Below are 18,363 nucleotides of genomic sequence, written 5' to 3' on the forward strand. Positions count from 1 at the left end.
TTTCTGTCTTAATTTCATTCTGCTCATAAAGGATTCAAGTAATAGGATTAAGACCTATCCTGATTGAGGTAGACCGTACCTTAACTAAAGTATCCTCATCACAAGGTCCTACTTTTGCAATGGGTTCAAACCCACAGGGATGGATTAAGTTGAAGGACATGTTTTTCTGAGGCACACAGAGCCTCAAATCTCTACAACTGGTAATGAATTCCCTCAACTTTTTTTTGGGGGGGGGGAGGGGGGAAGTAGATGGAGAAAAGAGAGCCAGAGTAAAACCTTTATTTTTCCTTAATTTTGGAGTGACATTTTTGCTGGTATAGAACTCAGGCTTGACAGTTACGCTTATGGCTCACTCTGTAAAGATACGATTTCATTGTTTCTGTCTCATGTAGTTTTGACTAGAAGTCTTATGTGTATGTGTGTGCATTTGTTCATCTGTATATTATCTGTTGTCTATCTCTGAGTATGTTAAGTATTTGAATATGTTTGGTCCATGTGTGTGACATATGTTTTGGTACTTGTCCTGGTGGCATTCTTTAAGCTTCTTGAATCTGACATTATTTTTCATTTTCTCTTCAAATATTTCTTCTACCCCCCCCCCCCAGTCTCTTTCTCTCTCAGTCTCTCTCTATTTCCCTCTCAATCCCTCTCTACTGACTCATTCTGCCTCAAAAAAAATTCCTGTTAGATTCACATTAGCTGAAGTTCTATTCAACTTATTATTATTTTTTTTTACTCTTTTTCTCACAGTGTTTTAGTTTGGCTAATTTCTGTTTACTTATTTTCAACTTTATTGATTCTTTCCTCAGCTACGTTGAATCTACAAATGAACCATTGAAGATATTCTTTGTTGTTACTTTAATATTTGTGTTTGACTCTTTATTCTTCTTTCTGTATCTCTGTCCTTTTGTTCATGTGTGTTTTCCACCTTTTCCACTAGACCTTTTACCATATTAGCTGTAGTCATTTAAAATTCCCTGTTTGGTCTTTTTGACATCTGTGTTTTATGTAAATATGATTCTATTGATTGGATTATCATTTGTTGTGTATTTTTTTCTTGCCTTTTGGGTTTCTTACAATTATTTATTTAATGTCAAACATCATGTAAGGTAATTGAAACTATAATAAATAGTATTTATAACCTCTTTTCCTCTTAGGCTGTTGGCGTAGGAAATTCAGGCGATCTAGTAGAGAAATAAGTTGGCTTTGGGTTTTCTTGTTTACTGTGATTACTTCAGTGTACCACAGGCTTCATATTCCTTCAGCTATAGCTTGTGTTTAGGGTAGGATCTATGTTGCTAGAATAGGGGAGGGCAGGTGGTTTGCAATGTGTCAACTTCATGCTCAATTTTTAACCTTTCCTCTACTCCTGTACCTCAGAAAATGCTCCTTCTGCATTCTTGGTTCTCTCTGTGATATTAGAGACTGCTGCTGTTCTCTAGTGCTTACTAGAGAAACATGAGGGGCTTGTATGTTGTCATTTTCCACTTTCAGTCTAAGCCAGGCCTGTTTCTCTAGGTCTCAGACATGGGGCGTTTTTGGTAATCCTGTCCTTCTTTCCCATGGCATCTGACTTCATATCTTTGGTGACTTCTGCGTGGGAGGAATATCCTCCCATGAATGTAGCTAAAGGGGGTCTCTAATGGTCTAATCACAGGAGGGCTTCTTGTTCTTCCCCCAGATATAAAGGGAATTTAAATTAACCTTGTCCCTTGGGGTTTGGGTCTTCACATATACCCTGAGGGTAATAAATAGTTTGCTGCCCTTTCCCATATGTCTTAAGGTTTTTCTTCTAAGCAGAGAATAATCCTTGTAGGGTTTTGGGTCTTTCCTGCCCTGGAAGCTTTCTCCTCTTTCAGGCTTGTACCAAGGGAACTTTTTCTGTTCTTCTGTCCTACCCATAGTCTTCCTCATGAGTTCCCAGGGGAGGCTCTAGAAAGTTTTTATCCCATATTAGCTCCCAGTCAACCTCAGCAATTAATTTGAAAAATTTAGATAAATTCATCTTACCTGACTTGTATGGTACCTTCGTGTCCCTTTCTACTGTCCTCTACCCACAGATGAGCCAGTCAGTGCCCATATTCTATGTCTCCTTGGAGATGCCTGTTTTTTCATAGATTTAGGCCACTTGGCTGTCCTTTGACCTCAGATCTCTAAAGGTTTCTAGAAAAGTTAAGATTTTTGTGATTTCTGCATTTGTTGTTGTTGTTGGAGTTAGAATGGCCCTCTTTCCGTTTTTCTATGTCCCAGAGAAAAACTGAGCTTCTAGGCTCTTATCAGCCTCATCTTGTACCTCAGGCTTCAGAGGTTGTAATTAATTCTGTATTGATGGCTCTTCAGCTCCCTACCCTTTTCTAGCATTTAGGAGAGTGGAAAAAACTGTAAACAAGGTTATTTAGTACTCTGTCCATCTTTCAAAATTTTGTTAACAATTCAGATCTGCTGTTGTCCTCACTGTTTTAAAACTAGTATTACAGAGATTGAGATTCTAAACCACTGTAAGTAATTCTTGGTCAGCAAATGAGATGGATATTTACAAATTAATAAGGAACAGAAGTATAGATATAAGAAGAGCCCCTTTGGAGAATTTGGAAACCCATTCAAGTACCTCAAATCAAGAAGAGTAGATTTTGGTTGGTACAGTGTTATTAGGAAATGTTTTTCAAGCTTTTCTGTCAGTGAACAAAGGTTTGCATTTATAAAGTGACTCTCAGTATGCGAGTAGACACACTAAATGAAAATACATACTCTGATATATTTCCTTCTGTCTCTTTTTAAAAAATGCTAAAAAAAAAAAAATGCTGGGCCAGATCTATTAAATTGATTTCATGATCCACAAAGGGAGCTGCCATCACCAATTTAAGAACCTTGCAGTTTAAGTTCTCCTAAGGGTGTTAGAATTGTCTCCTTATTTGTACTTAATTTGAATACCTGGGAAATTTTCCAAAAGTATGCCTTTTCTCTCTCTCTCTTTTTTTTTTTTTTTTTTGCTTAATTTTTGTACTGAAGGCAGATCATTTCAGCAATGGATTGTCATAATTTTCTCTTTTTTAAGGCTGTTTATATCACTGGAAAAGAAGTCTTTAGCTTCAAAATGGTTTCTTACATGGATGCAACTGCTGGTTCCGCATATACAGATATGAATGTGGTTGACATTGAAGTTAATTTAACTGTTGGTTGCATTGAAGTAGTTTTTGTCACAAAATTTCTATATTCTATATTGGTAAGTATGGTACTGTGCTGTTTTTTTTTTTATACTAGTTGAAAATTGTTTGTTGGGCATCAAACCTAGATGGAAAAGAACAAGAATTCCTTACTTGATTTTTTTTCTTGATTCTTCACTATTTTATAGTTAAAATTAATCAAAATGACTGAAATATGTGTAGTGTCTTATTTATATACTATCACATGGGAATATACCAGTTAATTGAAACATGTATTTTGTATATTATATATATCTATATTAAATGAATTCTTAATTTTTTATGCTATTGGTTTAAATTTTTCTTTGTTTTGCCTTGCTTCCCACTCTAATTAAAAATGCTGAATATGTAATTGAATTTTGTTTTGGTCTCAGGTCATCATTAAGAAATTTTTTTTTACTATTGTGCTGTAAGTTTGTGATTGTCTGAGACTTTAGTGTGAGCTTTAGTCCCTGTATACACTCTCTTGAGCTATTTGAGTTTCTATTTCTACTTTTTATAGACTTTTTCCTGTGTTTTTACCTTGCTGTCAGCTGATCATTTTTCCTCTGAATGGCATACTTATTTCTATGACTTCACTATTTATTTCTCTAAAATGCTGTCTCTAATTATTTTGATGTTGAAACAAGATAATCAAATCTAAGGTATTAATGGAATAAGTAGGCTAAGGATGGTGATATAAGCAAAGAGAGTATTTATATGTTTGGATATATTGGGAAGATGTAGAGCCCTCTTGTTATTTCTGAATTTCAAGTTGTTCTAAATGAGGTTGCTTATTTTGTGTTATTTCTAATTGAAGCTAAAATGCAGTTTTTTTCTGTAATCATAAAATATTCTTTTGTACACAGAAAAGTAAAAATGAACAAGTGTTTCTTGCCTAAATTATTTTTACAATGCATAAGCATAAGTTATTGCTCACTTCTCTGACAGCATTTTATATGCAGAAATTATTGAATATAAAAATATCGTGTTTTTCTCTGTAAACATGAAAATAACCGTAATTTTAGGTAATTATATTTTATGTTATTGAGGGTTTTTCTAGAATTCAGAGATTAGAAAACTTGATTTAGAGTTCTTGAAGAAGCATATTTTATTGTTTTTTATATTATGAGCCATAAACTCTTTGTCCATTGTGTTTGGATAAGGAAATATAATGAAATTGTTTTCTTAATGTGAAAAAATAAAGGAAATAGATATAGATGGAGTCTTATAATATCCCCGGTTTGCTTTGTTGTAGAGACTAGACTTTTCCACTGCATTTGTGAATTATATGTTTTTGTTTCTCATATTTTGCAGGAGAAATTAAGATTTAATATATACAATTAGACTGAATAAATAAGTTATGCTTGATTGTACTAAGTAAAAGTTATTCATATGAGATAAAATCATAAGCATTAATATACATTTAATAAGTCCTATTCACTAGTGGTAGGCTTAAAAGTCTTACTCGCTAATGGTAACCTTAAGAATATAATTCTGTTGTCTTTGTAGGGTTTTTGAAGTTATTTTTTGTATTAGAGAAGTTGTAGGTATGCAGAAAAATCATGCATAAAATACTGGGTTCCCATATACTACTGTATTATTAACACTTGCATTTAGTGCAGTACATTTGTTACAATTGATGAACAAACTTTTTTCTAATTGTACTATACTGTAGTCCATGGCTTACATTAAACTTCACTCAGTGTTGTACAGTCTATGGATTTATTTTTAGATTTTTATTTTAGTGATATATATAATACCTAAAGTTTTCTTTTTTTATTGTTTTTATTCTAGTGATATATATATATACTACCTCAGGTTTCCTCTTTTAACCTCACATTGAAATATATAATTCAGTGCTGTTCATTTCGTTCTGCAGGCTTTTATAGGTAACTTTCAAGCAGCTAAACAAGCCTTGGCTGAGGCAACTGTTCAGGCAGCAGGAATGGCTGCCACTGGTGTAAAAGAATTGGCACAGAGAAGTACTAGAATGGCATTGGATGTTAACATCAAAGCCCCAGTTGTGGTCATTCCACAGTCTCCAGTTTCTGATAACGTTTTTGTTGCTGATTTTGGCCTAATTACAATGACAAATACGTTCCATGTGATAGCAGAGAGCCAGAGCAGCCCCCCACCTGTTATTGATTTGATAACAGTAAAGCTGAGTGAAATGCGACTATACAGGTAATCTTTACACAGGTATATTTGGTAGAATGCAATCTTTTTCTGCTTTGTTTGCATCAAAGTCTTCTGTTTACAATGGGATTTTTTTTTTTATTAATAATTGTACTGATTTTTTTGGCTACTTCTCTAAGTATTTTTTTGGTATTTTAATTCTAGTCTGTTAGATTTTAAAATCCTAGAAATTATTTGAAAATTATTCCTCGGGGAATGGGGAGAACTATAAAATTTATTATTTGAGGAAGTCTACACAAAGAAGACTGAAGAAGAGGTGGGGGCTTTTATGTTGCAATGTGCATCTCAAACTTTTAAATTTTGTTCCTTGAATCTGGTTCTCTAAATTTTTTTTTAAGAAGTAGAATGCAACCTTATGTGATAATTGGGCAAAAAATTAATGATCAGAGTAATAAATGAATATCCAGATTGTTGCAGAGCTTTTATACTGTGTGCTCTGTATCTGTTCTGTATTTGGTAATGTTAAATTTAGTGATGCTGGATTTATTTCTGAACCTTCAATTCTCTTCCATTAGTCTCAATGTCTGTATTTATACCACAGTGTTGCAGTGACAGTGGCATTGTAGCAAGTTTTGAAATAGAGAAGTGTGAGACCTCCTACTTTGTTCTTCATTTCCATATTGACTTTACTGTTTGGGGCCCTTTGGGGTTCTCTATGAATTTCTGCAAAAAAAAAAAAAACTGCTTCCATTTCTGCAAAAAAGACTGCTAGGATTTTGATAAGGATTACATTGAATTTGTAGATCACGTAAGGTGGCGTGCTGGTTTCAAACTGTTAGGTACCCCAGAAAAACCATATTCTTTTAACCTAATCCAATCTTGGGGAGGCAGAACTGCTGTTTGTGGGGAAACTTTGATTAGATTATATCCATAGAGACGTGGCCCTGCCCATTCGTGGTAGGTCTTGATTAGTTTACTGGAGTCCTTATAAGAGCTCATGGAGAGAGAGAGAGAGACAATAGAGAGCAGATGCCTAGTCACAGACTTTTGTAGATGCTTGGAGAACTGATACAGAGAGCAGATGTCTAGACACAGACATTTGAAGATGCAGAAAAAGAAGGCCCCGACAGAAGCCAGAAAGACTCACAAGAACTGAGGGCTATTTGAAACCCAAAGCCATGAGAGAAGTACAGCAAACATTGCCATGTGCCTTCCCATGTGACAGAAACCCCAGACACCTTTCTTGAGTGAAGGTATCCTCCTGTTGATGCCTTAATTTGGACATTTTCATGGCCTAAGAACTGTAAGCTTGTAACTTAATAAACCCCCGTTGTAAAAGCCAATCCATTTCTGGTATATTGCACTCCAGCAGCATTAACAAACTGAAATGGATGGTATTAACACCTTAAAATTATTAAGTCTTCCTATCCATGAACATGGGATTTAGTGCCTGTTATAACAGTTTGCCAGAATGCAATATACCAGAAATGGAATGGCTTTTCAAAAGGGGAATTTTATAAGTTTAGCTAGTTTACAGTTCTAAGACCAAGAAGATGTTCCAATTAAAGCAAGACTATAAAAATGTCAAAATTAAGGCAATAACAAGAGGTTACCTTCATTCAAAAATGACCGATGAAGTTCAGGGTTTCTCTCTCCACAGGAAAGGCACATGGTGAACATGACAATGTCTTCTAGATTCCTCTCCAGGCTTCTTGCTTCATGAAGCTCTCCCAGGGGCATTTTCCTTCATCTCCAAAGGTCGCTTGCTGGTGGACTCTGGAGTTATTGTGTCTCTGTTACACTCCTCATTCTCAAGCTTTCTCCAAAATGCGTCCTTTTTTAAAGGATTGCAGTAAAGTAGTCAAGACTCACCTGGCATGGGTGGAATCACATCTCCCTGTATTCAGAAATTAATACCCACAATTGGGTGAGTCACATCTCCATGAGATAACATAATCAAGTTTCTAACCTGTAGTACTGATTAGGGATTAGAAGAAATGGTTGCTCCCACAAGACTAATTAGGATTAAAACATGGCTTTTCTGGGTACATAAACTCTTTCAAACCGGCACAGTGCCCTATAACGCTTTCCAACTTTCTATTTATACCTTTCACTTGCCTTCTTTCTTGCTCCATTTTTATCTCATTCTATTATTTGTCCCTTCACCTTTATTTTGCTTCATTTTTTACTTCACTATTGTTTTCTACCTCTCTTTAGCCTCTGGCTAGTCTGTCTTTTCCCATATACCATTTCTACGTAGTATTAATTCAATATGTTTAGGCAGCTTACTGAGATATTATTGAGAAAATAATTTGTACATATTTCAAGTATCTGATTTGATAAATTTCAAATGTACGTACTTGTGACAAAATTTGTTTATAATTGTAGTATTTAAAAGATCATATCATCTGTGAATTGACATAGTTTTACTTCTTCCTTTCCAGTTTGTATGCCTTTTATTTATTTATTTTTTCTTGCTGAATTTTTCTCGCCAGAACTTCCAGTATATTCTTGAATAGCAGTGGTGGAAGTGGGCATTCTTGTTTTATTTCTGACCACAGGGGGAAAGGCTTTCAATCTTTTCCCATTGATTAACAGTTACTTGTGGCTTTTTCATTAATTCCCTTTAAAATATTGAATTAGTTTCATTCTATTCCTTTTTTTAATGAGTGTTTTTATTGTTAAAGCATGCTGGCTTTTGTCAAATGCCTTTTCTGTGCCAATTAAGATCATCATATGATTTTGTTTTCCTGCATTCTATTAATGTGACGTATCACATTGATTTATTATGTTGAACCATCCTTGCATTCCTGGTATAAATCCCACTTTGTCATTATGTATAATACCATTTTTAACATACTGTTGCATTTGATTCACTTGTATTTTGTTAAGGATTTTTTTTTTCATTTAACTTCAGAGGGAAATTGTTCTATAATTTTCTTGTGATTTCTTTATCTGAGTTTGATATCAGAGTATATTAGCCTTGTAGAATTGGGAAGAGTGCCCTCCTCTTCAATTTTTTGGAAGAGTTTGAGAAGGATTGGTATTAATTCTTTCAATATTTGGTGAAATTTACCAGTGAAGTCCTCTCATCCTGGAGTTTCTTTCTTGGAAGGTTTTTATTACTGACTCAATTTCTTCATTTGTTATAGGTCTGTTGAGTCTGTTTAGATAGTTTGTGTGTTTCTAGAAATTTGTCCAATTCTTCTAGATTATCTGATTTCTTTTTTCTTTTTTGGCATACAAATGTTTATAGTATTATCTTAATCCTTTAAGTTCTGCATGATTCATAGTAATGTCCCAGCTTTCATTTTGGATTTTATTCATTTTCCACTGTTAGCTTTTGTTCTTGTCAGCCTAGCTAAAGTTTGTCAGTTTTATTCATCTTTTCACAGAACTCACATTTGGCTTCATTGATTCTCTCAAGTGTTTTTCTCTTTAATTTTTCTCCTCCTTTATCTTTATTATTTCTTTTCTTCTATGTAACTTTAGGTTTAGTTTGTTCTTTTTTCCAGTTCCTCCACTTGCATAGTTACTGATTTGAGACCTTTGTTGTCAATATAGGTATTTCCAAATATAAATTTTACTTTGAGCCCTGCTTTCACTGCATCCGACTAGTTTTGGTATTTTGTATGCTGCTTTTGGGGGGTGGGGTATGTTGTATGGTGAGGTCAAATTTCATTCTTTTTTACATGTATCTTGTTATTGCAGCACAATTTGTTGAATTTTTGTTTGTTCTTTGTTTTGCTTGTTTGCTTGTTTGCTTGTTTTCTTGGCGGGGTGGTGGGGGAAGCACATGGACTGGCAGTTGAACCTGGGTCTCCTGCATGGCAGGCAAGAATTTTACCCCTGAACCACCCTTACATCCCCTGTATGTTCTTTTTAATTTGCCTCTGATTTTTCCCCTCAGCTTTTGCTTATCTGGAAACATTTAAAATTCTTCCTTATATTTGATGAGCAATGTGGTAGTTAGATTCATGTATCAACTTGGCCAGGTGAAGATGCGTAGTTCCATTGCTGTGGACATGAGCCAATGGTACATGAACCTCATCTGTTGCTCATTACATCTGCAGTTGGCTAGGAGGCACGCCTGCTGCAGTGAATGATGTTTGATTTAATTGGTTGGTGCTTAAATGAGAGAGTTCAACTAGCACAGCCCAGGCAGCTCAGCAAACCTCATCTCAGCACTGGCAGCTCAGCCCAAGCCTTTGGAGATGCAGAAAGAAATCCCCCCAGGGAAAGTTTTGGAACCCAGAGGCCTGGAGAGAAGGCCAGCAGAGATCACCCCATGCCTTCCTATGTAAGAAAGTACCTCAGTTGAAAGTTATCTGCCTTTCCTCTGAAGAACTATATGTTAACTAAATAAATCCCCTTTTATTAAAAGCCAATCCATCTCTGGTGTATTGTGTTCTGGCAGCTAGCAAACTAGAACAGGCAATTTCGCTGAAAATAGAAATCTTGGCTTCTCTTTCAGCACTTTAAATATGTTTACTACTGCCTTACCTTTATGGTGATGAGTTGCTTGTCTCTTGCTGCTTTTCATATCCTCTCTTTGTCTTTAGCCTTCAACAGTTTTTTTTCACATTGTCTTGGTGTGAGTATCTTTGAGTTTATTCTTTATGAAGTTTATTGTCCTTCTTGGATGTGTATGTTCATGTCTGTACTGGTTTTGTGAAGTTTTTGGTCATTTTTTTTCTTCAGGTATTCTTTCTTCTACCTTTTCTATTTTTTTCCTCTTTCAGAACTCCTCCCATATGTGTCTGTTGGTAATCAGCATCTGAGATATGCTCTTTGTCTCAGTCACTGTTTTTTTGCCATAAGCAGCTGTGCTCAGCTGTGCTCCACGCCACTTCTCTGCTCTATCTTTCTGCACTGACTCTGTTCCAGTGCCTCTCTCTACCTTTCTGCTTCCTTCCCAGTTTGTTGACACTGCTTCTCCCTGAGTAAATTCCAGCTTAGGGGAACCAAGCACCTGCCCTGAGTCTGTCTTAGAGTTGTTTTGAACTGATGTACAAAGAAACCTGACTTTTTGTTTAGGGCTGTCAATAATCAGGCCCCAGTGACCCACACTTTGAATGTACATAGCTGCCAACCTGATTCTGTGGGTCACACAAACTGCCATGCACCAAAAGGGTGGGGCTAGACAAGTAAACTTCCCATGTCTCTCCTTGCATTTTTTAGTGTTTTTTTTTGTTTGTTTGTTTGTTTGTTTCTGAGTTGTTATCTGACCTTGCTTGTCTTCCAGAATTCTGAGAAAGTTGTTTCTGACAGATTCTGTACCCAGGGTCATGCTATTAGGGGGTGTCTTATTCTGCCATCTTCCTCTCCAGCTTTCTTTTTACTGGTTTTGACAAGGTATTTATTTTTCTATTGTTTTATTTTTAACTTATTATTGTCTTTATGTTAGAGTGAATTTCTCTTGACATCATTTAGTTGAATCTTTCTTATCTATTCTGATGATCTCTGCCTTTTAAGTGGAGTGTTTAGATTATTTATAGTTTATATGATTATTAATAGCTTAGATTTGAGCTGTCATCTTGTTCGTCATCTTGTTATTTTAGATTTTTCTCATCTATTTTTTCTTCCATTTTCCCATTTTTTGCCTTTCTTTTGGATTAAATGATTATTTATCATTATTTATTTGTCTTCCTTTTTTTGGCCTATTATTACTCCTTGTTTTGTTAACTGACTAGCTGCTTTAGAGTTTATAATATCACCTTGAACTCATCAAAAGCTACTCATCAAAATGATATTCTGCCATTTTTCATATAAAAATTTTACAATGATGTACTTCCCATTTTCCACTTAACCTTTATTCTATTATTGTAAGGTATTTTACTTTTTCGTGTATATAAAGTCTACTATACTTTTTGTTATATTCAGTCATTTATCTCCTAGAGAAATTTAAATAGAACAAAAATACCTTACATATTTGCCCATGTATGTAGCATTTATCGTGCTCTTTGTTCTTTTGGTCTGACTCAGATTTCAAATGGCATTGTTTTGCTTGTGCCTAAATGATGCCCCTTAATAATATTTGCAGTATGGTTATGTTGGAGATGAATTCTTTCAGCTTTTGTAATATTGAAAAATGTCTTCATTTCACTTTTAAAAATTTTTTTTATATTTTTATTGATAAAACTTAACATACAGGGCGGGCCACTTTGCTGCATACAGTGTTACAGCAGGCAGAGTTCTCACCTGCCATGCCGGAGACCCAGGTTCGAGTCCTGGTGCCTGCCCATACAAAAAATAAAAGAGAGATAAAAACTTAACATACAAATATACAAATATTCTTAGCATGCAAACATTCCATACATGGTATACAATTAATGGTTCACAATATCATCACATAGTTGTTATTCATCACTGCAATAATTTTTTTAAACATTTGTATCACTCCAGAAAAGGAAAGAAAAAACTCATATATGCCATACCCTGTATCCCTCCCTCTCATTGACCATTAGTATTTCCATCTACCCAATTTATTTAAATCTTTGTCCTCCCTATTATTTTTTATTTTTTAATCCATAGTTTTTACTCATCTCTCTATACCCTAGATAAAAGGAGCATCAGACACAAGTTTTTCACAGTCTCACATTAACATTGTAAAAGCTATATCATTATACGGTCATCTTCCAGAAACAAGGCTACTGGAACTCAACTCTACAGTTTCAGGTACTTTCCTCTAGCCACTCCAATAAACTATACACTAAAAAGGGATATCTCTATTATGCGTAAGAATAACCTCCAGGAAAACCATTTGGCTCTTCGTGAAATCTCTCAGCCACTGACACTTTATTTTTTTCTCATTTCTCTCTTCCTCCTTTTGCCAGATCCCAGATCATTCTGGAAGTTACATACCCTGTTGCCAGGGAGATTTACACCCTTGGGAGTTGTTTTCCATATAGCAGGGAGGGCAGTGAGTTCACTTGCCATGTTAACTTAGAGAGACCATATCTGAGCAACTAAAGAGGTTCTTTGGGGGTGACTCTTAGGCCTCGTTTTAAGTAGACTTAGCCTATACTTTGAAGGAATAAGTTTCATATGGTTGAACCCCAAGGTTGAGGGCTTGTCCTATTGATTTGTTTGTCCCCACTGCTTGCGAGAATATCAGAAATTCTTCAAATGGGGTAGTTGAGTATTTCCTACTTTCTCCCCTTTGCAAATCTTTATTCACTGTCTAGATCACTCTGGGATTCATCAGGGTATCACACTAACCTGGACAAACCAACAAAATCTCATGCCCTATTCAAAATTTCATGTACTTATGGTGTTCAACAAAACTGTCCACACAGATTAAATTAGAAAATGCACTGCCCATAATAGAAATTTTGCACCAAATAAACATCTCTCCCTTTAGTCTCACACAGAAGTTGATGATTTAAAATATGGATGATAAGATCCTTTACCCAGTCTTCTGATATACCTTAGTCCTATCCAGATCAACTTCATTCATATCTCTAATCCATATCTGATCACTTTTTTCTGCTTTTTAAACAGTTCCTGTATGGAGTACTGCTGAGTTTCATAGCTTCAGAGCTCTAACTCTGAGTCTCATGTGTCAAATATCGTTTGCATTGTTCACATCAACAATTAAATTAGATCTTAAAATCTTTTTTCGTTTTTACTGAACATGGTTTTCTTCTTCTGGCTGCTCTTAAGATCGGTGTTGGTTTTGAACAATTTGATTATGATATGTCTTCCTGTAGTCTTCTTCACATTTCTTGTTCTTGGGTTTCATTGATTTTCTTGAATCTTTAGATTTATTGGTTTCTATTTAAATTTAAACAATTTGGTGACACTGTTTCTTAAAATATTACTTCTGTTTCACTCTCTTCCCCTTCCTTCTCAGATTCAATTATATGTGCATTGTCCCACAGCTCGCTTATGGTCTGATCATTTGTAAGATTCTTTTCTCTAATTTCATTTTTGATTGCTTATATTGCTATCCCTTCATGTGCCCTGGTTTTTCTTCTGCAGTGGCTAATCTGCCAGTAGTATCACCCAGTGTATTTTCTACCTCAGATATTGTAGTTCTTACTTGTAGAAGTTTGGTTCTTTTTTTATACTTTTAATGTGTACTTATTGAACATATGGAATATAGTTATAGTTATTTTAGTGTTTTTCTCTGCTAAATATAAAATCTTTGTCAATTATAGGTTGATTTTAATTGATTAATTGTTCTCTTCATTATGGTTGTGTTTTCATGCTTCTTGCATTCCTGGTAATGTTTGATTGGATACTAGATATTGTGAATTTTACCTCTTTCGGTGGTGGATAGTTTTGGATTTCGATAAACCTTGAGTTTATTCGATGAACCTTGAGTAGTTTCCTCACATGTATGTGCTAATCTGTCTTCTGCTGAATACTTGAAGGAAACCTTCTGTACATCTCCAGAGTTCTGTCTTTGCAGCTGTGTCTTCACTGGCATTTGAAATTTAATTAGCCTATCCTCTGTTTCCCTCTCAGTGCCAAAGCCTGTAAATTCTGTCAAGCAGTGGTAAGCAGGGCAATCATATGGCTCACCTTGTTTGTTTCCTTTCTCTCAGGATCACTGTCATTTGCCTGATGTCTTGTCTTGAAAACCACTTTATAAATGCATTTTGTCTGGTTTTTTTGTCTTTTCTTTTTCAGGCTGGAAAGTAAATTTGGTTCATGTTTCTCTATTTTGGACAGAAAGGAAAATTCCCATAAATTAAATATTTTAGTATATTTGAGTATTTATAAAGAACCTAATATGTCCCAGGCATTGTGTAATGATCAAGAAGTATAGTAGTGAACAGTCTTTACAAGAGATTTAATAAATAGCATCTAGGCCATTGGTTTGTTGGTTGTAAGAATTTAATGAATGGATGTATAAATCAGATTTCAATTTTGGAAGAGTTATCAGAAAATAGGTGAAACAGAGACAAGATTGGAGATTGGTAGGTTGGGTTTGTAACTATAGTGACTTAATATAACATAGAGAAATGAAGTAATAAAAAACTAACCAGTTTTGAGAGATTATGAAAGTAGAACTAATAGTAACTGATTATCGAGTGGAAATGAGGGTTAAAGGAGAACTCTTTAAGTTGACTTCAGGTCAACTCAGTTTTTGGCCATCATGTAGTTAGTTCATTGAGATAAGAGAGCATTGCAGGGAAAATACTAGAAAATAAAGAGTTCTCTAACGGACAAAGTACCTTTATAGGGCTTGCAAGACTCCTATGTGGAGATGACAGTTGGATATATGTGTCTGGAGGTTAGGAGAGCAATCTTGTTGGATTTCTAAATTTGGGAGTCCTTAGTAATATTTAGCTAGTTATTGAAGCCGTTGGAGTGAATAAAATATGCAGAGAGCTTGTAGTATGGGCCATGACTTCAGGAATGCTGAGTAATGCCAGCATTTAAGGAATTGGCAGAGAGAGGAGGGAAACCAGGAGAATGTATTATGGCAGTGTTACAGTCTTGTTGATTTTGTCAACAATGAATGAATAATATATTTATAGATATATTCATATAGAATTTGGTATTTGGGAGAAAACAATGAGTTGGACGTAGGCAAGACTGAATTTTTAACAATTAGGTGTGAATGAAGAGTAGTGGGGACAAGGATTGTGAATAAAGGGAGTCTTGATGGATAATGGACCTGAAAAAAGTTATAGATAAGAGGTTCTTATAGAGTAAGAGAAAATAGAGAGGGGATTTTAGACTGGAAATTCTTTCAATATTGAAAAATTAACATAGTAGTACTTAAATTGAGAGAATGGGAATGAATAGGAGGCAGTGATCAGAGCCAGACTTATTGTATTTTGTTATTTTAGAGATGAAACAGTTCGAGGAAATAACAAAATCCTGGGTTTAGCCTTGAGAATGGCGATTAAAATGGAGAGTAGAGAAGACTTTGGGGGTGAAGCATAACAAGCTAGGGAGTCAAGATCCTGTGTTGAGTGGTTTGTATATAAAGTAAAGTTGCCTACATTTATCAGAGGGCTTGGCGTGGAAAGGTACTGGTTGTCAAAGTCTTCAAGAAAAAGCATTGACTAATTGTTGATAGATTATAGCAAGAGTAGAAGATAGTTAACCTGGATGGTGTTATCATTATAGGAATAGGAATGAGAGTTAGGAAGCATCATTGCAAATAAAGAAAAATAGTTTCAAACTCTTGGCAGTAGAATAGGGAAGGTGTTGGAGAAAAATCTGCCTTTATTTGAGAGTGCGCCAAGGCAAGCCAGAGGTTTCAGTTAAGATGAGAAATGAATAATATGTTTAGTGAAGATAATTGAAAAATGTTTAATAATTTGTACAGCAGAATTGAGAAATTTCAAAAACTACAGGAAAATAGTGTGATGAGAGATTTCTATTTTAATAATATGCTGCATATGTGGAGTAAGAAATTTAAGCCTCAGGGTGTTCATTAATCTGGAGTTTGAACTGTGTAAAAAGGTGAACCTGTTAAAATTAGGAAATGTATATATCTGTATTTCAAATGATGGTAAGTGTGAATTATATATGGGTCTGTATTTAAAATACATGGTTTGCTTTAAAAAGAATTCAAAAAATTTCTCTAGAGCCTGAAATCATAATATATATTATTTTTTTATGTCCCAAAATATTATTATTATTATTATTATTATTATTATTACTTTTTTTGGCTTGGGCAGGCACCAGGAGTTGAACCCGGGTCTCTGGCACGGCAGGCAAGAACTCTGCCACTGTGCCACCATTGCCCGCCCCCCAAATATTAATTTTTTATTAAGGAAAAACCGTATAATAGTATTAGAGTGAACATAAAACATTGCCAACATTATGAAGCACCCAAATATAACTACTTTTAATTATTAGATATAAATAATTCTTTCTATATAAATAGACACATACTTAGCTTAAGTAAAATTGAAAGACAATGTTTTGTGTTATAAATTGTGTTTTCTTCCTTAACAGTATTCTATAAGTATTTTCTTTTTTGTATTTTCACTTTGAGTCTATAATTTCTCTTGAAAATTTCATTTTATTCTATAGTCTTTAAAAATCCATTTGCAGTTCAGTGGTAGAATGCCTGCCTTTCATGTAGAGACCTGAGTTTAATCCCCAGATCATGCACCCCCAACCCCCTCCAAAAAATTCCATTTGCCCATTGTTAGAAATTTAGTTTCTTTTTTCCTTTTTTTTTTTTGCTACTTAATTTTTTTTCTATTATAAAAAAATTATAATGATGGTTGATATCATTTCTCTTTCCGTTTCTTTAGGGCAACTCCTTATAGGATAAATTTTCTACAAATAGAATTACTGTTTAGGAATATAAACTTTTTTCCCTGCATTAATTTAACAATTGATTTTGGGGAATTTACTTAACTTACTACTTCTCAGAAAGCATATAAAGACAAATAAGTTTATTTCATGTTTGTGATAAAATTTATCGAAATCTTTCAGTGTGGTTAATTATAATATAAACAACTTTAAGAATACTTACAATATTTCCATGTGAAAAATTGTAAGATTTGACCAAGAACCAGAAAAAAATCTTGAAAAATTGGAGAGTCTAAGAAAATACTTAGTATTGTAAAGAAGTCAATTCATCGTAAATTTAGTAAAATCCCAATAAAAATCACAACAGGAGTTTTCTTTTTGAGTACTTTCAAAATTATTGTAAGGTTTATCTAGGAGAATAAATAGGAGACAGGATATTCCAACAGTTTTCAAAAAGAGAAATGAAGATGAGGAAAGAGGGATGCTAAATGCATTATAACTGCTATTAAAATATATTAAATTGCACTAAATGATATTAAAATTTATGTAACATTAAAATGATTGAAATAGTGTTTATAAGACCAATAGTAAATCACTGGAATAGAGAAAGAAGTTCAGAAATTCCTGAGTATTTCTGTACAGACACAAAAAAGATTAAAATAAAGGTAGACAGTGAATTCTGTAAAACCTGAAACCAGCTAATCCCTATTTTTCCACTCAAAGTGAATTCTATAATGGCCAAGAAGTAAAAGGTACAATTATAATAAACTAAACTAAAGGTGGTTGCATTTTGTCTCTAAAGATATTTTTTAAAAGGCAAATAATATGTAAGAAAAATGTTGATTGGCTTTGACTATATGAGACTATAACAAAATTATACAATGGAAACAAAATTACAAGGAAATAACAAATAGGTTAATAATTTATCTGTAAGAAAATGGTTAAAATTGAATAATTGGTGTATATAACTAGATGATTCTTTACCAGAATAATAGTGGCCAATTACCCACAAGTAGAAATGTTTAACTTCCTTCAAAGAAATAAAAATTAATATAATGAAATACTGTTGTTTGTACCTTAAATTAAGCAAATACTAATAATCATTAATAGGGGTACAGGAAAATGGATGCTTTCATATGCTGTTTTTATATGTTTTTGTTATAACATTTTATATGTTAACATGTTTTGTTATATGATTTGTTTATCCATTGATCCAGTTTCTCAAATTAAATTTGGCAAATATTTAATGACTATGATATATGCCAATTATCTGTACTACATAAGAGATAAACATGTCTCTGTCCTCATGAAGCTTTTGTTCTCATTGAGACTAAAATGACAATAAACCATTAAAATACCATATATTAAATGCGATAGAAAAAACTTCCAGGTGCTCGTGAGAGCATGCGGTAAAGGTATATAATCCTGTTATTGGGTATTACTGATAAGGGAAAGTTTTCCATTGGAAGCAATCTTTTGACACTGCTGTTAGGTTTCTGGCAGTTTGTCCAGAGAAAAGAGATTTACTCAATGATATGTATACAGATAATGATCCAAGTATTACTTATAATAGTGGAGAATTGGAAACAAAATTTTAATGATCAATCATTTGTTGAATGACTTATGGTATACCTATATGTTATAATATGCAATCCATTAAAATTGTTTTAGGAGATCATTTCATGAAATGGGAATATTTACTTGATATATGTTGGATTCATTGTTAAATGTTAAAGGTACTGATTTATCATTTCACGTGGAAGTGATTGGATTTTATGGAAACTGCAGGCTAAGTAAATTCACAGGCGAC

At 34.1% G+C, this 18,363-nt stretch overlaps 1 protein-coding gene across 3 annotated transcripts in view; it reads left to right on the top strand.

Moving 5' to 3' along the window:
- The window catches only part of VPS13A (vacuolar protein sorting 13 homolog A), a 342,631-nt gene that overhangs the window by 181,543 nt on the left and 142,725 nt on the right, over nt 1–18,363 (top strand). For all 3 annotated transcript variants that reach the window (XR_013170504.1, XM_077148468.1, XM_077148469.1), the window contains exons 32-33: nt 3,056–3,223; nt 5,065–5,369. Coding sequence is in view for 2 of the 3 variants with exons in the window: in XM_077148468.1 (XP_077004583.1) it covers nt 3,056–3,223; nt 5,065–5,369 (473 nt within the window). In the remaining variant the exon portion in view is untranslated. The remainder of the gene's footprint in view (nt 1–3,055; nt 3,224–5,064; nt 5,370–18,363) is intronic.

The sequence above is a fragment of the Tamandua tetradactyla genome, chromosome 2 (genome assembly GCF_023851605.1).
Source record: "Tamandua tetradactyla isolate mTamTet1 chromosome 2, mTamTet1.pri, whole genome shotgun sequence".
Classification (NCBI taxonomy): domain Eukaryota; kingdom Metazoa; phylum Chordata; class Mammalia; order Pilosa; family Myrmecophagidae; genus Tamandua; species Tamandua tetradactyla.